The sequence below is a fragment of the Triturus cristatus genome, chromosome 1_1, assembly GCF_964204655.1.
Source record: "Triturus cristatus chromosome 1_1, aTriCri1.1, whole genome shotgun sequence".
Classification (NCBI taxonomy): domain Eukaryota; kingdom Metazoa; phylum Chordata; class Amphibia; order Caudata; family Salamandridae; genus Triturus; species Triturus cristatus.
The window spans coordinates 1,219,717,936-1,219,743,862 of record NC_140579.1 but is presented as its reverse complement, the minus strand read 5'-3'; the positions used below and the strand labels follow the sequence as shown (position 1 = coordinate 1,219,743,862).

The following is a 25,927-nucleotide window of genomic DNA, read 5'->3' as shown; positions in this document are numbered from 1 at the left end:
TTCTTCAAACCCCCAGATTCAAAATGTTGGCAAATATGGTATTCTATCAATTGTTTGACAGATATTCCTCTCTGGTGCAAGAGTGCAGCTTCCATTATTACAGGTGACTGTGGGGGGCTGCAGGCAGCAATACAAGTGTGCGTTGATACAGGACGAAGGTAGCTCCAGACAGGGCAGTTCACCCGCTCTTCGGCACTCGCCGCCTCGTCCATTCTATCTGCCCGGACAGGCACTGCCCGCTGGAGATTCCTGTTTATGCTTCAGAGACAGCTACGGAGTTACAGTTATATTTTTTCACTTTACCCGCGAAAGCGAAAGGACCAAAGGTGAAGCCTCCGCCTGCTCTTGCGCGGTGCCAGCAGCAGTGGCTCTCGGGAATTGTAGTCTAAATAGTCAGCCCGTGCTGGCAGGAGGCAGCCCTACACGATCACTAACCCGAGAACGGCGTGTGAAGAAGAAAGACTCCCTTTACAGTTTAAAGCTTTTGTTCGTACTGAAGTGTACTGGCACGGGTCCGGCATCGATTATGCTAAACTGGAGAGGATATCAAAACAAAAAGCTTGAACTTGGTGGTGCATGTTGTGCGAGGTTGTGTCTGGGGACTGGGGTAGGGAAAAATTTTGGTGTGGGACTACTGCAGCTAAAATACTTTCGGTTGATAGGAAACTGCACCAGTATCATGGGGATTTTAGCAAATGTGCCGCACATGTCGTTGTTTGTAGAAAAAAAACGTACTCTGTAGCACAGTAAACAAGCGCTCGCCATGATGTTTTCTTTTGCCTTTTTCTGCTGTCCCACTTGGCGGCCTCGCCTTCTAAAAGGTTTCTTATCTTTATGGGGCCATGTGTTCGGCCCCATAAAGATAAGAAACCTTTTACTTCAGAAGGAAAGCAGGCGAGGCCGTCCAAGTGGGACGGCAGAAAAAGCCGAGCGAAAACATCACCAACAGCTCTTTCCCAATGGCTGGTAGCCATTTTGCATAAACGGTGACGACGGCCAATGGGAAAAAGGGGCGGGGCTTAAAGCCCTTTACTGAAAAATCCCCAAAACGTTAAATCTCGCCAGCGAGACTGCGCATGTGCGCAGCCTACGCTAGCGAGATCTAAAAAAGAGGCAAGAGAATACAGAGAACAGAGGACACAGAGCGGAATAGCAGAAGAGCAGACTGCTCTTCCACTAGACCACCAGGGATGAGGCACAGGCAGGAGCCTGCGGGTGGAGGAGGGCCTTGAATCCTTACATGATAGGAGGTCGCACTGGTGCTTAAGGGCAGACCCTTAATAGTGGAGCTGCACGGGGGAGAGCAGTGACTCTGTCCTGGAGGTTAGCTTTTAAACATTTCAACTCTTGCCACTTCTGTGATTGCGTATTTCCAATATACAAGCTAAAATCGTTCCAGGATACCCCAGAAAATCCTGTTTGTGCTCATCACAGAAGTGACAGAGTACCGCAGACGGCGAGACATGCTGACTTGCTTTACGCCTCGCTTGCTCTGTGTCTTTTCATCACTGCGCCACCTGAAGTGCAAGCAAAGTGCCTTTAGCAATTACGTCATCTACTGCTAACTGACGTGGGCCAAGTATCGCTGACCTATCCTCGGAAGGTCTGGATTAGCAAGACTTCCTGAAGGAGACCAGAGCTCTTCTCACAAATACTGAGTGCGTCTCGCTGTCATTGTCCTTAGTGGTTCAGGCAAGTGCTGGTGGTGGCCTAGCTGGCCTAACAAAAGACCAATCCCACCGGGGACATCTGGTAAACACCAAGAGGTCTTCACTGATATTCTTTCATGAAGAGTCCTCTTTTTAACTTTTTGGAATGGTTTGTAGTTTTAGGCATAGTAATGCCAGTTGGGCCATTTTTGAATTAATTCTACCTATTTAATAGTTTTGTTTGTTTCTGGCTGCTTCCAGCCCCTTAACCTTTTAGATACATTGTTTATTAGTTCATATCTACTTATGTCTAGACCGTAAAGTGTGATGTAGATTGATGGGTTGTATTGTGAATGTTGAGTCCTGAATACCACAGCACTCCTTGCAGGATTATCTGAAGAGTGAGTCTTTGACTTCGCCATGTTTTTGAATAGCCTAAATTGTGGAGTAGTGGCAGCTTGGTCAGCGTGTATCAAGCCTCTAGTTTCCCTTCCACCTCTACAGCTAATATAATGATCACTTCTTGTACGTTTTTGGAAACTCTTGTGAGTTTCCATCAGCTCACATAAAGTGTTCCAGTGACGTTAGCATGTGTTTGCAGTCTTTTTATTTATGTAGGTTTTCTGGCGTTGCATAGTCTCTGATGCTGCATCACCTTTATTTCCCAGATATTCATGGCTTTCCTATGACCTTCCTGTCTTGCTTTCTGTACTATCTGTGTTACTTACACTCCGGTGCAGCGATACCTGTATTGCCCTAATATCTTTTCTGCTACTTAATTGTTTGTTTATTGTGCCTAAAAGCAGAAGGGGAACGGTTGTCGCCTGCCGTGTCAGAGGCGAATCACAGACTTCATCAATATGAATACAACTTCCTGTATCAGTAACCTCATGTAACTAAGAGGAGGAAGACTTGTATCCCCACCATCGCCCCGACTACTGCAACAGCCTTGGAGTGCTGCAGGAGCTTCTTGCCAAAGAGCCCAGCTCCTCCCCATTCCTAGTCTCTTGCAGAATGTAGTTACAAGCTCTGGTACTCCAGTGCGCCTACTATTCACCAAGTATTCCAAGTGTGTCACCTGTTCTCCATTTGTATGTCTGGACTTGCTTAGGTGTCACCGATGTGCTGCTTCAATCGCCTCCCTGCTGCTGGTGCTCCTAGGCCACATTGTGTTGTAGTCTTCTAGTGAACATCAGCAGCAGTCGCCATGCAAGCTGCCATATAGATGTTGACGATACCCACTTGCAAACAAGGATCTCTAAGGGCCAGTGACGCGGCTGTGCTGTTAAAGGCTAACCCTCCCACATATAAGGAAGGCTGATTCAGCCTCCTCTGTGGGCATATCCCAGCTCCCTCAAGCTCAGTCAAAAGTCTGAGAGACATCTTCATTCACAGTTGTCCTATGTAGGAAGGTGGAATCTGACTATATGGTTGCCCCCACTTTTTTCCTGGTGTTTGAATGGTTTTTGACTAGTCTGGCTGGGATCCTGCTATCCAGGACCCCAGCCTATCGGCTTACTCCCTTAAATGATTGGTGTGCATATTAGATGCACTAGTGATTGGATACTGTGGTACCTTATGAGCCCCTAGTATATGGTACCTTAGTTACCTAGGGCAGTGGTACTTCACAGGCCTACCAGGGGCTGCAGCATGTATTATGCCACCCCTGGGAAGCATTCACAATCTGACACCACAGGCCTGCTACTGCAGCCTGTGTGAGGTAGTGTTAGCACTCCTCACTGAGGTATAGGTTCCTATATCTCACCATACACACACATATATACCTATCAGTCACCCCTATTGCAGACCCTAACAATCCTGAGGGCAGGGTGCTTGGTTTACTATGTGAGGGGGTGCTTCTGCATGAGCAGGACCCCTCTGCAGCTGGCAGAGTCTATTCTCTGCTGCTGTTTGTGGATGCGGTTAAACCATATACTCTTAAGTGCTTTATAACCTCGCGGTAAATGCTAACTTTGGAATGACTGCATCAAAACATGTCGTGTTTGGTGTCAAACAACTTGGAATCATACCCCCACACCAGTAACTGGTGTGGGAGTATGATCCCACCCTTCTAGAGGGGATGACATGTACCCACTGTACTAAACGGTAGAAATCTTCTAGAGCCCTGGCATCACAAAATGGATGCCACCAGCACAGACACTGGGCTGCCCTCCTGCTGCTGACCGAAACTCGCAGTGGAGGAAGCCCATCAAAAGGTATCCTGTCACAGGGAGGTGTCACCACCTCCCAGACAGGATTTAGTGTATTGGAGCTGGGTGGGTGCACTCTTAGAGTGCTTTGAAGTCCTGCACTGGGGGAGCAGTAGGCTCCTCTGTGCATATGCCAGCTCAAACCGGTTCAGGGGCTACCTGCCCCTGCTCTGGTGCGAAACTGGACAAAGGGAAGTGGGTGTAACCACCCACTACCCTGACCCTCCTAGAGGAGTGGTCATAGAGCTAGTCCCTCCCCTATCTTCACTATAAGATACCAAGCATTGCCAATGCAATTTAGATTACCCTGGACGACGCTCTACAAAGAAGAATCCTGGCCCTTCGACGTTCCACTATCTCTGGAAGACTGAAGAATCTCCCTTGGAGTCAAGGAGTGACTCCCCTGCTTGGCAGGCACCAGTAACTTTACTCAACGGTTGCAAACTTCACCGCTCCCGCCGGAGTCCGAAGTCCCTGCATCCCCTGAAGTGGATTTCCTGACCTCTCGACGGCCATTTTGAGTCCCCAGCGAAGCTGTGGCATCTGGACCCCATGAGTGACGAGGAACAGCAATACCAGGGAACCGTGCACTGATTTCGAGTGCAAACCCTAAACAACGTTCTACGAATTTGTGCTTTGGACCATCTGTATTCCAAGTCCCTAGCAGGTCTGGTACCAAAAATCAGCGGCATTCCCCGTCCCGAGTGACCGTGGCCTCCTGTGGAACTTTTCCTGCAAAGGCGTCTTCGCGGTTACTTGCCTGTTGGCTAGTGACTCACCCGAAAACTTTCTCATCAACTTCAAGGACTCTCCTGGTTGCTCCGGGCCTGCCCTCACTTACCCTTACTGGGTAAGTCCATCAGACCTTGCTGGTCTGCATCATCATCAATCTTCAGTCCACACAAGACTTGCAGTTGCCAAGGCTTGTTGGCACCAATCCGGTTGCGAACACCGTCATCAGCTGCAGACGTCGTGGGACACTCCGAATCCAGCTGCTGGTCATCGTCGATCCCTCCTGGACCTCGTGAGCGAAGAGACAAATCACCATAGACGACCTGGAACGACGCGACATCAGTGGTCATCCATCCTGCTGGCCACCGGTCACTGGCAAGTGACTTTGAACACTGTCCCCTCAATTTTCAGGTCCTCTTCATCTTCAATCCATCTTCGGATTCAAGCGGACACCTCTTCAGTCGTCTCAAGCAGCAAGTCTTCATTGGTTTCCATTGAAAACAGCATCGCGACCCGACACCAAAAGACACCTATGCACCCGGCTTCCGTGGGTGAGGTAACTCGTGCACTCCGGTGCCCAAGTGTGTGTTGGCCCTCGAAATACTTACCCTGTAAGTGGCTTGCTTGTTGACTTCTTCGAAGTGCGCTAAAACTTTAAAATACAAACCGCGACTTGCTCCATTGTAACCTATAGGAAACCCGCTGCTGTGTTTAGACACTGCACGCGTCTCCCGTGGGCTTGTTACTTACCTGCTAACACTGCAGAAGTGAAGCCCCAGCGATTCCCAAGGCCCTAGGCTTTGTCATTTTGCAAGTCGAGTTTGTTAAACCATTTTCTTAGTATATGGTCTGGTACACCCCCAGGGCTACAGCCATATTTGTGCTTAATTTATTGAGAACTGTTGACATTTGAATGTGTATCTGGGTTCTAATCTCATAAAGAGATTAGTAGAGTGTATCTAGAAATAAATACATATATATTTGATATATATACCTGTGTGGTGTCCTTTTCATTTGGTAATTCAAGAGATTATAAGGTAAAACAAGCTGCTTTACATTCCTCAGAGACTTAGCCTGAAGGCTGCTCTCCACAGCTACCACTAGGATAGCTTTCTTTAAAAGGTTGTCTTAAACCTATCTACCATAAGAGTCGAATTGGACTGGTGCAAGGTGGCCACCATAACTAGTGACCAGCACATGCCAGGCCAACTTCTCACATCCTACATCCCACAACTAAATAACATGATCAAGAATGCATTTTAAAACCTGCAACACGTTTTCGGGATCTTGCCATTACTGTTGACACCAATACCTTCGAGATGTCCTCCTTGCACTGGCGCGTGCATTAACTGCTGCAGTGTGGTCTAAGGCAACTCCCTGCCAAGATGTTCACACTCAGGCTTGCCCATGAGCTTCAGTTTAGGAGTTCAATCACATCCCACCAGTGTTAATGTCGCTCCACTGGCTTTATGTGAATAAAAGGGCTGGAATCAAAATCCACTGCCTTTCCCAAGATGCCTTGGACTGTGCTACATCAAACAGCCGATACATATTTGTGCCTGCGTCCCATCAAAACAGACTTAAACTGCTCCCAGGAAGATCCAGGTGGAATAGGAGAAATTTCCTGCTCTCTTGGGGCACATCCCTGTAGAACACTGATGTCTTCCCTCTTCACGGTCTTGAGTCAAAATAATAATTGTATCTTCAATCATGACCTAGCTCCCTGCTCCATTACATTAAAACACTAGATACAATAAATCTATAACTTGGAAAGGGAAGGGCAAAGAAAGATGCTGACTTTACCCGTCACGTTATTCCTTCGTTATGATATCAGCAACGGGTTTCGATGCATTGTCACTGTAGACGTTTGCAAATTTGAGACCCAGCCTCAGGAGCACTGACTTCTGAAATGTTAAACAGTCTGAGCAGTGAAGTTCGCCCACTTCTACGGGAGCTGCTTGGTTTTCCCATATACAACGATCCCTAAAAACCTCACTCAGCAGTCACACTAATACCAGTGCCCTGATAATGGCTGGAATGGGGAACCAGACCAGTTATGGCAGTCCGAATAACCAGACATTAACTGGAAGTTACGGTGCAGCATATGGAAGTCAGAGCAGCATGAGTGCATATGGTAAGTAAGCTAGTTGGATACCATTGTATCTCTTATACAAGTAACTGCAACTGTGCGAGCCTCATGCTTAAATGGACGTTGCTGAATTTCAGTCCATGCCCTTGATTCTTCTATAAAGTGCCAGCGCAGCATCACACCACTCAAATTAATTTCATATTTCCCTATATTAATTCCCCACTAATCCTGTTTGGGTTCCAGAGTAGCTTGCCACCCACCAAAAAGTGCTTCAACACCTCATCAGGGGTAGCAAGCGCTATATAAATGCAAACCTTTCCCTCTTCTATCCTTCCACTATCCTTCTCAATCCAAAAAACAGACTAACATGCCCACCACGGAAATTAATTTCATATTTCACTATACTAATTCACCACTAATGCTTTTGGGTTCTGGAGTAGCATGCTACTCGGCGAAAAAACGTTTTGACGCCTCATCAGCGGTAGCAAGCGCTATATAAATGCAATTACAATACAAACCAACACCAGTCAGTTCCAGCCATTTTGACACCAGTTTGCTGTTTGAAGTCTATGCAGTATTTACTCCAGGGTATTACAGATCTTCAATATTGCAGCCCCTGACAGTGAAGCAGAGGTCAAACTGAAATCATGGCTCAAGGTCTAAGCATGATCAACCTATGTGGCATCAAACTGTGCTTCATCAGTCTAACACTAGCTGTGGTTTTAGCATAGACTGCTGCTGGTCTGGATCCCATGGGTTTAATTGCTGGTTTGTTCATTTTGAGTCAATATGGGTATTTGTGTAAAGTTAGCCAGACAGCCCTCAGGCTGACATTGTATGATGCGACCCAGCCAGATCCTGATAGGCTGAGGAATCTGTGACCCTGCAGTAAATTGTTCAAGCGAGTTAGAATGGGTTCTTTATCAGAAAGCCAGACGAGAGAGTTCAAGTTGGTTTTTGTGACAGGGGCATCTGTCCTGCCGGCAATCTGAATGAAAACGTTCCTCCAGGAAGGAAATAGGTGGGGGGCTGGAGGGGGGGGGGTGTCACATGTTTAACACACTGCCCAGGACCCCTCACATGCCCTCTTACCTTGGGAGTCTAGCTGCACCATCGTAAGCTGGAAATTGCCACAGATGAGACGTGGCCCCCAGGAACTCTAGACTTTGGGTAAACTGGTATGCTCCTTCTAGGCACTAGCCATCCAAAGGGTGTCTCTGACCAATTAGTAACTGGCTGCTAATAGGATAGGCGAAAGACAGGTGGGTGATGACTGTGTGCACCCAGAAAGAATCCAGGATACGCTAGGGCTATCTTTTAGTACAGGATAGTAGGTTATTAATTTAGTAATGCATGCCCTGTATTTAGGAAGACATTTTCCGCCTTAGTGTTAGATTTCGGCCTGATTTAGAGTTTGGCGGATGGTTTTGGCCAGATTTAGAGTTTGGCAGATGGATTACTCCATCACAAATGTGATGGCTAGCCCATTCACCATATTACAAGTGCCATTCGAAATAATGCACTTGGAAAATGGCAGACGGATATCTGACACTTTTATGATGGAGTAACTCATCCGCCGAACTCGATATCAGACGTCTTAGGGGGTCATTAGGATTGCGGTGAATCTGCCACCGGCAGCCTGCCGGTGGTGCATTCACTGCAATCGTGCAGCCAAATCCCGCCCACCAGATTGCAATGGCAGGCGTTGTGCGTGGTGGACGGAAAGTCCGTCTGCCACAGGTCCGACAGTAGATTACGAGTCCCTGGTTGGTACTGGCGCTCACCTAATTCCAGTAAATAATAGATTCAAATATTAAGGGTGCTCAAGGGAAGAGGGGTCATGGGAAAATGCAGATCGCAAAGTTAGGAAACTACAAATGGAAATCAGTAAATTGGAATTGGAAATTGATGAATTGAAATTAAAAGAAGCAACTGAGAAAAATTATGTCATCCTAAATGATATAATAAAAAAACATCAGGATGATATCAAACAGAGAGAGGCAAGGAAACTAAAAAGGGATGAGATTGATTACAAACAGGGGCGCATCTTCACATTTGCCAGGAAATATGACCATCTGGTGGATTCAGACAATAGGGACAAAAGTATAGCCTCCAAACAAACGACCATTGCCAGCTCAAGTTCTACCTCTCTGAATACCATCCCCTCCAGTGAGAGTGAAGCGGAATCACTGTCATCCATTAATAATACTGAAAATCTTTTTTTAAGGGAAGTAAGGAGAATAAAAAGAGGCAACAGGGATCAACCTCGGCGTCAGGATGTGGTACAAAAAAGACCAGGAGGGGCAAGAGAGGAGGGGCGAGTAGACGAAAAGTTGAGTATGAAATTGAGATCAGCAGACAAAAAAACTTAGTGAATAGTCAAGGACATGGGGTAGAGGGCATTAATTTGAGTGACGTCACACTCACAAGTGATATGATTTCTCTTCTGAAAAAGGGTATGGGTTTTTGCCCACAAAATCATGGTGATATCTGTAACACAATGATAGATTTATTTAAATTTGTGAGAAACTTAAAATTAAAAAAACATTTTTCACTTATGCCAATCACAAATAAAGTAGTAAGAACATATCCCCATGATGTCTTTCCTGAGTCAACGACTATACAGGATATTAGAGATGCAGAATTAATTTTGTCACTGACTGATGATGATCATGTGTATTGAGGAATTACTTATGGATCATGATATTGCAACAGATCTTAACTTATCCAGTGGTGTTAGGCCGAAATCTTGTTGGACTCCAACTCTTTCAAGTGATAATAACATAGAGGTCTTTTATAAATTGGTAACTAAGGATCTCAATCACCTATTGGAATCTGGACATAATTTGAATAATCGAAATAGAGACAATTTAACAATAAAAGAACGACAGGTTCTAGACGGACTTTCACATAATACGAACATAACTATCAGGGAAGCAGACAAAGGGGGCAATATTGTGATCATGAATACCAGTGATTACAATCAGGAGCTTCATTCACAACTAGATGATCCCATTTGTTATACCAAACTTAAGGAGAATCTTATTGCTTCACTTACAATTAGAATTAATACTCTTCTGGTTGAGTGGCGTAATAAAGGTTTAATTGATCAAGATGAGTTCTTATATCTGAAAGTTGATAAACCCAGATTTCCTTGTATCTACACTTTACCTAAAATACATAAAAACCAAAAATTTCCACCAGGCAGACCCATTATTTCATGTATAGGTGGACCTACAGAGAATTTATCACATTATGTGGACCTATTCTTACAACCACTAGTTAAAAATCTTCCGTCATATATAAGAGACACCAAGCACATTTTGAGTATATTGGCGGATGTGGTTTGGGAGGAGGGCATGACCCTGGCAACATTGGATGTAACATCCCTTTATAAATGTATCAGACAAGACTTGGGAATTATAGCCATTGAAAAATTCTTAAACACCAGACCAGCCAAACAATGGGAACATGTTCAGATGCTCTTAACCATGATCAAACTTATTCTCAATAATAATGTTTTTTTGTTTGAACGACAATGGTACAGACAAACTCAAGGAGTTGCGATGGGCTCCAGGTTCTCTCCTTCATATGCCAATCTGTTCATGGGTTGGTTTGAGGAGGAGTGGGTCTGGGGCCCTAAGGGAACAACATGGTGTAACTCAATTATTTATTGGGGAAGATACATAGATGACTGCTTTTTGATCTGGTCTGGGACCAATGATTCTTTCAAAGCCTTTTGTGATTATCTGAATTCCAATGATACGGGCATTCGATTCACACATAATTGCAGTAACAAGGAAATAGAATTTCTAGATGTAGTCTTATTCATTGACAAGAATCATATTCATAGCAAATTGCATCGGAAGTCCACTTCATGCAATTCACTGTTGCACGCACATAGCGCTCATCCTAAACATCAAAAGGATTCAATTCCATATGGGGAATTAGTTAAAGCGAGAAGAAACTGTAGTGATGAAGTGTGTTTTAATAATTGTGTGGATGATATGAAAAATCGCTTTGTTGCTAGAGGATATGATACCTGTACAGTGGATAAAGCACTAAAGAGGATTCGGAAAATTAATAGAGCTGATACATTAACAGATAAACCAACTAGAACCAAACAATCAGAGGTTCGCAGAATGGTTATAGACTATAATGAGCTCTCTGTGGGACTTAGGAACAGCATGAAACGTCACTGGTATATATTGAAATCGGATAAACACTTAGAGAAACAATTAGCTGATGTCCCGTTAATTTCCTATAGAAGGGGTCAGACCATTAGATCTCTACTTAGTCCCAGTTATCCAAAAAGCAAGTCAACAGAAAATTGGTCATCACAAAGCTGTAAGGGCTTCCATAAATGTGGAGGCTGCAAGGTCTGTGATTTAGCCATGGACAAGAAAAAAGAATTCACTAACCCCATAGGTAAGCAATTCGTGATTAGACAAATGATTAATTGTAACAGTAAATTTGTAGTTTACATGCTTCAATGTAAATGCAACAAATTCTACATAGGAAGTACTATTCGACCTTTAAAAGTACGCATCAGTGAACATTTAAGAGAGATTAGATTTAAAGATACTAGATACCCTACTGCAGTACACATTAATGATTGTACGATGCAGGATAGACATAAAGTATTTACTTTCTGTGGGATTGACAAGATTGAGAGTGATCCCAGGGGTGGTAATATGGAGTTAAAACTAAGACGCCGAGAAGTGGTTTGGATCATGAAAATGAGAGCTGTTGATCATGGGCTCAATTTAGATCATGAGTTACATTATTTTTTGGGTGAATAATTAGCTTATGATTTGTGTGAATACAGTATATTGAGTAAATATTGTAGATATTTTCTTGAGAACAGATGCCACATATACACATGTAATGCATTGATAGCTAGTCACCTATGGGCAGCGATTTACATGTGCTGTATTAGCGACATAGCATGAATACAGTATACAATTGATATTGAAATTACCAATGAAGGATTATACTGACCATAGGATACATTACCTAGTGATATTCATTTCGTGATTATATATTTATTATGTCTTATTAGTTATTTTCTCTTTGATGAGGTGACTGAGCTGTTTGATATTTGGATGTCTTTGATTCCATCAAGTGTACCTGTTATGTGATCAATCTCCGCTCATACTGTTATTTAGTGAGCCATGTTAGATTGGAGTATCCGCGATGCTAACACAGAGTGACTGTCTTTTTAGGTGATTTCACCTTTGATTGGGTCTATTTATTTTTTGTTTCACTTACCAATCTTAATTTCACATCTATTCATTTGGTTCCGATCGGACTAGTAATGTTGATCTATTATGGACGTCATGACTTTATTATAATTATATTTCTATATGGTTCCATATACACTGTATTATTAAGCTAATCCGATCGACAACATAGCGTTTGCAGTCAGCGCTTAATATAAACCATGGCACATCTCATGGTAGTCCTTTTGGATATAGTCACGCAATATGCAACAATTGCATCATGGCCGGTGCGTTAGGCCAATTGTGCAAAGAATGTTAGAGTCAGTTTTCCACTTCCCTGAAGCAGCACCGGATTTAAATTCATGGACTTCCGGTTCACGCTACTCCGTGTTATATTCAGGACCGAGAGTCATTACGATACTTCGTTACCGATTTTAAGGTAGGCGATTATGATTCATGCGAATAGACCTTTTGATACTGAGTTAATATTGATTAGATTACCGCCGTTAGGGTTGATATTTACGCATACTTTATAATTTTTTTACAGCAGTATACCTGATATGGTCACCGTTTGATAATACGTTCACGTGAGTTGCCTTGTATGGTTACTATTTTCTTTCGTGACTTTTAGCTGTCTGCATCTTTGTTATTTTATTCAAGATCCGGTTAAACAGATTAGTTTGAGATATACTGTCATTTTAAGGTAATTTCCATCAACGGCTTTGTTTGGCAGTAACGTGCGTGTTAATGAGCTATTATAGATGGGTTAGCGCTCTATTTGTACTTTGCGCATGGCATATTCAGAGTTGTGGATAATTGGTATGATTTTCACAGTATTAGAAGATAATATGCAGTATATAGCATGTATATGATACACTGTACATATATCGTTTCAGAGCATAATAATCTTGAGGTATAAATTTATTACCTATCCTCTTCATAAGGCCAGGACAGAATTTACAGATCACAAGGTAGATATGTTTGTGATGTGTTATCTTTGCTATCTGGTATTTGGGACCCTTCTTTCCACGATTGGCTTTATATGGTTTACATCCATACACCATTTGAGGGGATATACAAATTTAGTTCTTTGTCCTGTTCAAGGGACACCTGTACATATTAACGTCACTCTCTTTTAGCAACGTGGGTCTTCTGTCGATATATTTCAATGCTTTCACGATGTTTTGAATGTATGTCACAAACCTTATCTGATTATGCTTTTGGGCTCCACCAGAATCTCACGTCATGAGCGATTGTGGAGGGTATATATACATATATTACAATACAGATAAACAAATTATGTATATTTGTTCATTTTCCAGCCCTGAGGAAGTCGCGGGCACTCCCAGGCGACGAAACACGTGTTGGCTGGACCAAGAATTAATAAAGAGAAGACTTGATTTGAAATCTACATTGTTATTAACATATTGTTGTACATCTCATGGGTGTGCTCGGGTTCTATTGCAGGTCCGACAGTAGCAATCATAACGATTGCCCGTCGGACCGCATCACATCAGTAGAATGGTGGCAGTACAATGCTGCCTCCCTGCCAGCGTTTCCATGGCGGTGAAACCGCCATGGAAAGGCTGACGGGGATGTACTTTGGGGGCCTGTTGCGGTCCCCCCTTGTGCTGGGGGAGTTTTGTTTAGCACTGGGGGGGGCACCTATGGTACCCCCTTACATTTCCCTGCACCAGGTGGCAGGCACTGCGTGGTGCCTGCCATGTAGTGCAGGGAAATGCAAACACTGCATTAAGAACATTGCGGCGGGTGCTGCAGCCAGCAGCACCCACCACAATGTTAGAGATACACGATGCGACCGCCACGGTGGTGGTCGCATCGTAATCTCTTGTGCAGGACCGCCGCCTTACAGGCGGCCGGTCCCAATCCCTGCAACGATGGTGGACGGTCCGCTATCGTAATCACCCCCTTAGTTATTATGTATTTAGTTTATTTCTTCATCCAGGTCTGTTCATAAGTCCAGATGACAGTAAATACTCACCTTCCTTAGATTTATGTGCCACGGAAGGTGCAGGGGCACATATTTAAGGATCCCACAATGATGCACAGCCCCATTGATCAAGAGTGGCTAAAGTAAGCTTGACCCACAGAAGGTCATAGAGAGACAGCGTGGAGAGTATGTAGAAGCCTACAGCTCCTAGGTGGAAGAGAGTTAGTTAAGACCCCCATAGTGTTAAAGATAGTTGTAGGAGTAAACCTATAGAAATGCCTTTACACCTAATCGGGAAATATAAAAAATAAAAGTATTAAACACAAAGACAGGTGCTGAAGTTGTGTAAAGGGTTGCATGGGATGACTCATAGGTTGGGAAGATCTTAAATGGGGCTAAGATGTAGTCTCTGATGTAGCTTAACTAGGTTAATTCCCAAGCTCTAACAGGAACACAGAATGGCATGGTGTAGGCATATTGAGACCTCAAATGGTGGAGGGTGAGGAAGAGCACTCCAGGTGCCCTGGGCCACGTTCACATGTGGATGTGAACACTCCCTAAACATTACAAAGCAAATAGAAAGAGATCAGAAGTGGTAGCTGGCTTTTAATTAGCTTTAAAATGTGTAATGAAAGTGCAGGGGCTACAAAATCAGCAATTATTTCATTTTGAAATTGGGGAGGAAGGCACGATAACCCAAGATCACTGCAAATATGGTTTAAGTTTAAAGAAATACCAAAGCTGGAGTACTGTACACCTTGTGTGAATAGTGTTTTATCAGGTGAACATTACTTTGTTTAGAGTGGTCAAGGACATGTTAATGAAAGAAGGTTAACTTCGCCCTTCCTAAATCTTACATTTTAAGTGAAGTCGAGGCAATTACATTATCTGAGACTGACCTAAAAGGGCCACCAGGTTGGTCCAAATAGCAATTCAAAACATTTTTGTATATGTTAAGGAGCCAGTAATCAGCCTCGCTGGCACACCGGAACAGTTTTACAAATTAAAGATTCAGGTTGCTTGTCCTCACCTAGGTGGGACAGTTAGAACCTCCCTCCTGTTTATTATATACAGCACCTTGTTTGTGTATTGTGCCTAAAAGCAAAAAGGAAACTGTTGGTGCCTGCCATGTCAGAGGAGAATGACAGACTACAGCAATATGAATGCAGCTTCCCATGTCAGGACCTCTTGTAACTAAGAGGAGGAAGACTTTTATCCCCACCATCGTTCTGGCTACTGCAATAGCCTTGGAGTGCTGTAGGCGGTTCTTGCCGAAGAGTTCAGCTCCTCCCTCCTCCCCAATCCTAGTTTCTTGCAGAATATGACATGGCTTTTCAACCAGTATTTGACTTTGAACTTGTAAAGAAGCTGGGCCCTCAGCTTTTACTTCTGTGGTTATTTTATGCAGATCCAAAATTGTCTGATATTCTCTTGGTGGTGGGAGAACGGCTGTGGCACCGAGCATTGAAACTAAAGTCCACTAAGGCATAGACAAACTGACCAGCCCGTCTCTTCTCCTGCACCAAGCCTGTACATTTTGGCCATCGTATGCCTTATTCCCCTGCGATGCAACTTACTATATTTTTATTTTTGGAATCTGAATTTTACCCCAAAGTCACACATCTGCTAACATCTGTTCGTAAAACTCTTTTGCCTGTCCATTGTTCCAAATGATCTGCAGAGGTCAACCTTCAGGTCAACTTGAAACTGTTCTTTGAGAAGGCACTCTATATTCCAACATATGATTATGCCAAGAACGCTTTTTCCCAACACATGTATGGCCTTAGGAAAAAAGGACTCACATCTGGACAAACACCTATTCCTAGTATATTGGTAAGATTTTTCAATGTATCCCAGGAGAGCTCTCAGTTCAGCTGTACTTCTGCTGCTCACTGCTAAATGTGTGCATAGAGGCAACTTTAGGATCTATGTTGGCACTTAAATTATGGAATTCCCTCCTACTGAAAATCCAGTGCTCATTCCACTGACCCTGGTATAAGAAATAAGAAGTAAAATCAATTTTTGGTCAATTGGTGAGGTCAATTGGCGTAACACTGTATTTTGGTATGTTTTGTGTGTAATAAATAAACATAAAGAATCGTAGGTAAAGGACTCTGTAGGAGACAAAGGTAGTGTGCAAGGCACTAACCCCACAGTGCCAGTCGCTCCTTCAGATTTGTCTGTACCAGAAATATAACATATCCAGGCAGTGTAATTAGATTATGGCAAAAGTGCTTTGTACCACACTTAGGGGAGTAGTTCAAAAGAGCTTTTTAATGGAGTACCACCGATTAAGAGTTTCATAGATCCAGCCGAGGATGCGTTCCTCACTACAGCTACTGTGTGGGTAGAAGATTGATATTGGCCAACAACAGGATGCCTTGTCTGCATTAAGGGTCAACAGACACAAAAACCCATTTCTGATGGATACTTCTAACTACAGAGTCCAAATCTTTCAATATTCACCTGCTGCCAGATTAGATCTGGAGATTCTTTGTAGTAGTGATCTTGTGCTCTGGTAGGTGGAGTTGTGTGGCTCCATGTCAGGTCCATACAACCTCAGAAATGAGGGAGCAGAGTCGCATGTAAGTGTCAGTATCCCCCCCCCCCCCCCCCGTGTGCTGACGTCAGTTCCTTTTTTATGCTCCTGATGCAAAGGCCGAGCTCTGCTCTCAAATTTGTTGAGTCTTCCAAACGTTTATAGTGTCCTAAGGAACAATATCCGCACCGAAAAGAACAGTATTCAAGCTGTGCCACGACTGTAGGAAACAGAAGTCTGTCATAGATCTGCTTGAGGTTTGTCTGTGGTGCCTGGACGCAGGACAAAACTCTCTAAAGTCAATCAATAAGTGCAACCTTATGCACCTGAAGGAGATTAGAGACTGGGAATCTTACTCGTATGTGGTTGAACACAAGAGAAGTTGCTGCTTTAGCGTAGGTCTCACTTCCATGCCAAGTCATGGGACAGGACTCAGACATGGAGACTTTCCCCAAGTGTTCCACTTCCTGCTCAAAGTCCTGCAGGTAGTCCAAGTCCAATTACAAACACAAGCGTAAGAAAACAAAGCGGGACTTGACCCTGTCCTGCCACTCTTACTCCCAAGGAGTAGGTGCATGGGTCAAGATGTGAGTCAGACTCTGTCAAAGATCCCTGGTCACTGAGCCAGTTCCTCAGTGGATCCCAAAGCGCTCTTAGTTTCCTGGGCCACTGTCGACCCTGCACAGATTGAGACCTTCAAAGTACCCATGCTGCAAATATTCAGTGAGTTTCTGGCTCCCTCTAGCACGCATTGGAGCCCCCTGGAACTACAGGGGCCTCCAGTCAGGTTACCGATGGCAGGACCCTCCCCAGTGCAGTCTGTCCCCTTGGGAGCCGTAATTGGGTCCATACCAACTCTGGAACATACTTAAGCACCAGTCCCACAAAAGACATTGGTGCCAGTCACCTCCACACCTGTACAGACGCCCCGTCGCTGTAGGATGATCTAGTGCTGACTCGCATGTCGGCAAATGAACCGACGTTGTCCCAAGTTCTACCGATGTAATGTAATGTAATGTAATGGGGTTTTTATAAAGCGCAGGTTACACTCCAGGGAGCATCTTTGCGCTGTAGAGAAGAATCAGCTCCTGATGATGATCCATGCGGAGGGTAATTAAACTAGATTCCTGCACTCCCATTCAGGGAGAGCAAAAATCCAAGTCTTGAGGGCCTTTCTGAAGGTCGCTTCTGTAGAGATTTGACGGAGGGAGGAGGGAAGAAGGTTCCAGGCCTTGGACCCAAGTACTGCCAGAGATTTTCCTCCTTTAGTCTTGAGTCTGAACTTAGGGATGATAAGAAGATTGGCCGTTTGGGACCTAAGGCATCGCATGGGGTTGTAATGTTTGAACAGTTTTAGTATGTAGTTGGGTCCCTTTCCATTGAAAGCCCTAAAGGTGATCAATAGAATTTTAAAGAGCACCCTTTTGTTAATGGGCAGCCAGTGTAGGAGGTTCATTGCTGCCGTAGCTGAGGTCCTCTTTTTCCACCCTAGTACTAGTCTGGCAGCCGCATGCTGTACCATTTGTAATTTATGGCGGACTTCTTTGTTAGTCCCTGCATATAGGCTATTACAATAGTCGATGCGGGAGGTGATGAGGGCTACTGCGACCGTTTTCCTTGCGGAAAGGGGAATTAGGTCGTAGAATTTCCTGAGTCCTTTAATGATTCCGAAGCAGGTCCCTGCTACGGTTGTGGCTTGCTGTTTAAAACTCAGGGCGGGGTCAAATTTGATCCCTAGGTTACGGACTGAGGAGGCAGTGCTAGGGGGAGCAATGGCATCATCAGGCCACCATACTGAGGGATTGAAGAAATTATCCTTGCCAAAGGGAAGGATTTCTGTTTTCCCAGTATTGCACTTGAGATGATTCAAGTTCATCCATCTGAACGTGGCGGTAAGGCAGCTTTGGAGCCTTCTTTCGGCTTCTTGGGTATCATTTTCCAGTATCAGAATGAGCTGAGTATCATCTGCATATGCAATGGTGTCTATGCCAAAGGATGAGATAAGATGGATTAGCGGGGCCATGTATATATTGAAAAGTGTAGGACTTAAGCAGGATCCTTGAGGGACTCCAGATCCTACTAACTTTTCCTCTGATCTGTACTGTCCTAAGACCACAACTTGTCTCCTATTTGCGAGAAAGCTCTTTATCCAGTTCAATGCGGTTCCAACAATTCCTGCCGCGGCTAGACGGTCTAATAGAATGGCATGGGACACCGTATCAAACGCCGCGGACAGGTCTAATAGAACCAGGACTGCTTTCTTTCCCTGATCCAATGCTCCACGGAGGGTTTCGGAGGAAAAGATCAGGGCTGATTCTGTGGAGTGTTGGGCTCTAAAACCTGCTTGGTTGGGATGCCAGATGTTATTGTTTTCCATGAAGGCAGTAAGTTGTTTGTTAACAGCTTTCTCTGTAAGTTTACATAAAGCTGGGAGTAGGGAGATCGGACGGAGGTTTGTAAGGGTAGCAGGGTCCGGTAGTGCTTTTTTTTGCAGGGGTTTGACTGCTGTGAGTTTCCATTCCTCAGGGACCAGACCTTGGGTGAGTGAAGAGTTTATGATGCTATTGATGAATGGATTAACAACCACTATTAGTGAATGAAGCACTAGCGGAGGGCAGGGATCAAAGGGAGATCCGGATGTAAGTTTAAGGATTTCTGTCTGTGTTTCTTCTTTGCTTACCGGTTGAAAGGAAGCAAAGGTATTGATTTTTAGTCCGGAGTTGATGACCTTGTTCTCCTCATTACAGTGGGGTTGTGGGAAATCTTTGGTCAAGGTTAAGATTTTTCCCTCAAAGTAGTCTGCAATAGTGTTGCAGAGACTCTGTGAGGGGGGGATGTCTTTCTGCGTAGTCTTAGGGTTAATGAAAGCGTTAACAATATTGAAAATTTCTTTTTGTTTGTTCTTGCTATTATTAATGGCATCCTTGTAGTATTCCCTTTTGGCCGTTTTAATCGACCTGTGGTATTGCCGACGGGCGATTTTATACAAATCTTGGTCATACTCTGTGTAGTTGAGTCGCCACTTTCGTTCAAGAGCCCTAACTTTCCGTTGTTCCTCTTTTAGAGTGAGAGAGAACCACGGGGCGATAGGTCTCTGTTTTCTCTTGGTCCTCAAACAGGGAAGGATGGACTCCTGGCCCTTTATGAGTGAGTTGATCCATTCCTTAAAGGCCTGGCTGTCTTTGTCGGGGGCTCCCGACAGAGTCGGTCTAGATGTGTCAGCTTTTATCAGGAAATCTGGTTGTCCTATCAGATCTTTCCAACGGGGTCCTTTCATGTTGGACCCTGGGTGGTCATTGGTTTTCTTAGTCCGAGAATGAGATGTTACGGGGAATTCGAACGGAATATAGCTGTGGTCTGTCCAAGTTAGTATTTGCGGGGTATCTACCTTAAGTGTTTCAATATTGGAGCAGATGCAGTCAAGTATATGTCCCGCCTTGTGAGTGGCGGAGGTGGTAAGAGTTTTCAGACCGAGTACATTCATGGTATCGGTGAAGCAGATTGTAGCCTGGTCCGAGTGGGCGTCTAGATGTATATTGGCGTCTCCCAAGATGGTGAAATTGGCTGATTTGAGGACTAAGTGGCCTATAGCTTCACCGATACTATCAATGAAGTCAGTATGTGAGCCAGGTGGTCGATAGATCAGGGCCCCTGTAAAGGTGAAAGAGTCATGTATTTTTAGAGCAAAGCCAACATTTTCCGCCCCTTTGAGGTCAGGTATAAGGAAAGTTTGGCAATTCAAGGTGTCGCGATAGACAATAGCAATGCCTCCACCCCTCTGGCAAGGTCTATCCTCTCTAGAGATTAGATATCCTGGGGGTAAGGAGTTTGTTATGTCAGGGTTACTATTAGGTGTCAGCCAGGTTTCCGTCATAAAGAGACAGTCAAGTTCATTCTCCATTATGAGATCAAATATATGTGCGGCGTGCTTTCCCATAGACCTGACATTGATCAGTCCACATCGTAGGTTCCTAGCTTGTACGGGTGGCTGATTACTTGCTTTGAAGCCTAAACTGTAACTGCAGCACCTGCAGGTCCAAAAGCCAGACCAGGTGGTCAGGTCAAGGGATCTGGTGCAGGATGTTGGGTCTGGTTTGATTTTTAGTAGGGCTTCTCTTGAATAGATGATTTTTTGTGCAGGGGGGGTGGCACTGGGCACGGGCGAGGCGCGGACGGGCGCAGACGGGCTTGCCTTTGGCGCGCCTTCGGCGCGCCGGCGGCGCGCCCGCTGCGCGCGTCCGCTGCGCGACCGGAAGATGCACATGATTATAAGGGAGGTGGAAGGGTAGATGGAGGCGTGTCCACACTAAGGGGGCGTGGCCTGAGGGATCGAGCGGTGATGGCGTGCGAGGTGTGCGAAGCAGGTCCTGCAGCGGCGCCAAGAACCGCCACGAATCCCTGACAAAAGGCGAGCTTCAAATCCCCAATTAGTGCCCAGGAACAAGGTAAACAGTTTAAAATGCAATAATTTGTGACACTCAAAATTTAAAAAGCAACTAACTTACTCCCGGCTTCCGCCTCAGGAGGATACAGTTCTCTGACTGGTTTTGAGAGCGGAGACCTTAAGTAGTCTCGGTGGGGGGCGTGTCCACACTAAGGGGGCGTGGCCTGAGGGATCGAGCGGTGATGGCGTGCGAGGTGTGCGAAGCAGGTCCTGCAGCGGCGCCAAGAACCGCCACGAATCCCTGACAAAAGGCGAGCTTCAAATCCCCAATTAGTGCCCAGGAACAAGGTAAACAGTTTAAAATGCAATAATTTGTGACACTCAAAGTTTAAAAAGCAACTAACTTACTCCCGGCTTCCGCCTCAGGAGGATGCTGCGCTAGGAATTTACATCACAACTGGTTGTCATGCAGTCTGACTCTAACTTTGTGCCTCTACCACATTGCAGCTATCAGCAAAGGCTCCATTATCTGTTTGGTGCTGATTCTGACCCTGTGCCAGAGCAGGATGCACTTCAGGATGTTAATGACGATTATGGTGAGGGGTGTGGTTCTCCTCCCCCAGCCCTATTACTCTGATGATGCCTTATACCTGGAGCTGCAAAATTCAGAGACAGGGCTTGACTCGCCACGTGGGCCACAAATAGAGGAGAGTAGTAACTAGGAGAGCTGCCAAGTTGTTGGACTAATAGATGTCTTCAACAAATGTTTAACCAGAAATTCTCTAACCCAAGCCATCAACATCTGAGCCCTTCCGTTTTATGATGCCTTCACAGATACTCTATTGGCTACTTGATTGAAACCATGTTCCTGCCCACTTGTGAACAGGTTGGTGGACAGATGTCATAGACTGGCACCTGGTAAAAGGGATTTTCTTACCATGCACCCTACTCCAAAAGGCCTTTTTGTACATGCCTCAACTAGTAAAGTAGATCCCAATTAATTTCTCATGGATCCTCTTGATAGAGAATCTAAAAATATTGATGCCTTTGGCAAATGTATGTTTTCTTCAGCTAGTCTGCATTGCGGTCTATAATTACAGTCTGTCTATTGGGTCTCTAAACCCATGCACTTTGAGAGATGGCCACTGAGATGTTGCAAGCATTCCAGGAAGATCATAGAGCTGCTTTGGCCCATATAGTAAATGATGGGCAGGTCGGTGCCAAATATGTTTTCCAAGCCGGTCTGGATGCCATGGATTGTGTTGGCAGTGTGGTTTGTACCACTGTAGTCCTTCATCAACATGACTGCATGAGGTCTACTGGGTTCTTCAGTGATGTGCAAGATTATTTGGGAGACATGCCCTTTGATGGGTCTGGCCTCTTCAGTCAGAAAACAGACTATAGTATGGAACGCTTTAAAGACATTAAAGCCACAGTACATTCCTTTGCGCTGGATGTCCCTGTCAAACAATTGCCACACCAGTTTCTGGAAAATATAGGGCTGCTCCAGAAGGCTAGCATATAGATAGAGACAGTATTTCCAACCAGTAATGCAACAGACAGTCCATCCTTTTGGGCTGCAGACGTGGATCTAGCAGGCAGCATGCCAGCAAGTTGGGGCACTAATCTTCCAACTTCTCATTCCCTGCTACAACGGCCAACAAACAGCTTTAGTTTGCCTTCAGTGGTGCATGCCCACCCAGTGGGTGGGTTGATCCGGCACTTCCTTCAGGGTTGGTGATACATCACAGCTGACAAACGGTTCTCTCAAATTATTCAAAACGGTTATGCCCTACCTTTTATTTCTACACTGCCTAATATCCCTCCCATCCTGGAGCATATTTCAGAAGAGGATAGGTCCATCCTCCTACAGGACGTATTCCTCTTGCTCTTGATGTGTGCCATAGGGAGTATACAGAGCTCAGAGAAAGGTTGGGGTTGTGCTGAATAAGAATGGGGGCCTCAGGCCTCCCTCTCTTGGATCCACAAAATGTCTTGCAATTTTGAGGTATAGAAATACTCAGCCCAGCACTAGAGACCTCCAGCACCCAAACCCCAATGGTGCCTTCTGTATTCAAGTCTTCCTCACAGAAGGTAACTTTAGATAATTTTCCACTATGTACTTCATAGATCAAAATCCAAAGATGCTTCACTCCTGTGTGTTTCTTCCAAATCCATTTATTTAATTACATTCAAATTCTTCGCAAACTCCAAAACATTGAACTGATAAAATAACTGCCAAATGATTGTTTTGGAGTTTGTGAAGAATTTGGAGTGCCTCATCTTTGGAATTTAATATATGAATTGCTCATTGGAATGTTATCCAGAGTTACCTCCTTTGAGGAACACTATGTTGGACCTCCATTGCCTCTACGCCTTGCTACAACTACAGATTCAAAATGCTCACATTGGCCCAGATCCTATCAGCTTTGAACCCTGGTGAATGGATGGTGTCTGGAACTCGGAGGGAGGGAAGGATTTTTGGCCTGACTCCACTGCACAGACGGTTCACCCTGGGGAAGGTACTGCTTTGGTATCTATTCTAAAGTGAGGAATCTGCGGTTACAAGTATCCATTCGAAAAATAAGTTACTTACCTTAGGTAAAGCTCTTTCTGGTGGATACTCTGTCTAATCACAGATTCATCATTACCTCCCACCTCCTTGTTCATTGGAGTGGCTTTTTTTTCATCTAAAAAGGTCTCAAGTTAGTATTCAGCACACTGTTACCAACAAAATTTCACGCTCTGCGGCTGAGAGCACGGAAAAGGAAAAGACAAGATACTGTCACTAGTTCGCAGGAGTAGCGCATATATGAGGACCATCTTGTGGTAAATTAATTCAATATTACCTCATCTTAGAATTTCTATACTTAATAATCATAATTTCAGTCAAAGCAAAGGGAGGAGTCCGTGGTGTTCGAGTAAAAAAAGGGTCCAGTAACTCGAGTTAAGGAGAGAGCTCCAGCACCAAGCGGGTACAGGAGTGGTCTGCAGTTTTATTCACACATCAGAATATTTATACAGTTTTCAGTCAATAGGAAAAAGAAGAAAGGAGAAGTGACAAGAAAAAGGGAAGTGACAAGCAGTAATTTCCAACAGATGTGTCAAGGTAGGGGTGTGTCTTGTGTCTCGTGAGAGGGCATGTGATGTGTGGAAATGTGTTCTCTTTCAGTTGAGGGCCCTTACTCATTCGGGGGTTTATCTCTGGCTTAGAGTCAAGAACAGGAACCATCTTGTGTAAAACAGGAACTATCTTGCTGGTTCTGGGAATTGGCAGAACCACAGAAATGTGTGTTCACAGTGTACAGCCTTGTGCTTCCTCTATTAGTTGGTGTGGTTTCAGGGCCTAACCTCGTGCTTCCTCTTTCAGTTGGGGGTGGTCACAGGGCAGCTGGTGTGACAGGCTGAGTCACCAACAATGGACAGGATGTGGCTGAGTCTCTGGCACAACTGGGGGAAGGCACACAGGCAGGCTTCTTGGAATTGGCTCGACCACAAGGAGCAGGGGGTTGTGCAAGATTCAATGGGGATGTGAAGGACAGTTTTCAGACAAGTTGCTGAGAGCATGTCACACACAAAATGGGTGTTTGTCTGAGGCAAATGGCTACCAGGCAGAAACAGGGAAATGATGGGGCACAATTGTCAATTTTATTTCCACATTCCCTCCTTGCCCCAGAGTGTACCTATATTATATCTCAATTTGCATGAGATCATCTATACATTCTTGTAGCATAATTATTTCCCTTTCTCTATGCTGGACAAGTGGTTTGGGAATGCAGTTTGGAGCGCATAGACCGCACAGGGCAGGACCACATTGGATGCAAAGGCAGCATCCAGTTATTATCAGGAATATTATACCTGCTGACAGCAGTTGCCATCCCCAGGACGATATTATCTTCCATAACCAATCAGACCACGTCCAGGTGCCAGGTTCTTGATGTAAACTTACGGCTATCTTGTGTAATTTTGTTATGGCCGTGTATACAGATGGGGACTTATCAGGAATAAATATACAGCAGCTAGAGCCTATAATTTTACAGGCTCCGCCTCTGTCAGCCAGGATGATGTCAAGGACAAGGCGATTTTGGAGAGTAACCAATCGTATGGCGGACTGCTCCTGGGTTAAGCTCCCCAGGTCAGACGCCGTCTAGTTTACAATAGCCTCTAAGGTCCTTGTCAACCTGCGTATAAGCTTCCTGTTCTGTACAGGGCCAACAAAGAAGAAGAACCCTTTGTTAAAATCTGTATACTGTTCCCATGAGGTTTCTGTTTGGTCAACCAAGCAGGTATCGATCGTTCTTTTATGTCTGACATGGGGCACTAGGAGGTCTCGGTGGTAAGTGGATGGGGCCACAAAGACAGGAGGTAACAGGAATGCTATATAACAAGTTCCCCCCCCAGTTCAAGGGCAGCTGCACATAGGCCGTTTGGCCACAGACGAAATAAGTATGGCGAGATGCTTGAAATAAGGACTTTCCTCTGTCTTCAAAACTTATAGTGGTATGACAGTCACTGTGTCCTAATGGAACAGAGCCATTTTTCTGGATGCACAGGTGTCCTTTTACTGGTGAGACCGAGATGGAAGGGGGACCAGCATTCTTTTTAGGTTTGGTATTTAACATCTTGTAGGACATGGTCATGTTCCCTTGCTTGTATTCTTCACTTTCTAGGACTGTTCCTGTCGCCTGAGGACTTCCATCCTTATTTGGGTAACAGGCAGCATTAAGTACCTTGTTTAAGTTCCCCCAAGACCACCCATTCTTGCATGAATTATTTCCGTCAGGGCAGGAGGTGGGGGTGGTATCGTCAGCTGTTATTAGGGCGAACCAGGCTTCACAAGTCCCATTATAGGAAAATGGAAAGGGGAAAAGAGGCATCCCTCCCTTTTTCTGATGAGGTGGGAGGCGGCCACATATCCAGCAATTTGTGCTTTTGCTGGCCTGATGAGTGTAGTGTAACTTCTGTATAAAGGTATTGTTTTGCAAGGCTAGTCTATGGGCTTGTTCATGAGGGGGTAGGTCATGATGTGTGTTCCTGAGTGCTGTTGGGTGCACGAGAGGTGTGTGGTGTTGGAGGAAAAACAGTGTGGAAGATCCAACCAAGACACGTCATAATGGTTATGAAGAAAAACAATATCATTAAACATATGAT

General features: G+C 44.8%; 1 protein-coding gene across 1 annotated transcript in view; it reads left to right on the top strand.

The window, feature by feature from the left end:
* Nucleotides 1-25,927, top strand: part of LOC146871856 (AMP deaminase 2-like) — a gene marked incomplete at its 5' end in the record, with an annotated part of 228,855 nt that overhangs the window by 119,843 nt on the left and 83,085 nt on the right. Inside the window, one exon of the mRNA XM_085649103.1 lies at nt 21,284-21,372. Coding sequence (XP_085505229.1) covers nt 21,284-21,372 — 89 coding nt within the window. The remainder of the gene's footprint in view (nt 1-21,283; nt 21,373-25,927) is intronic.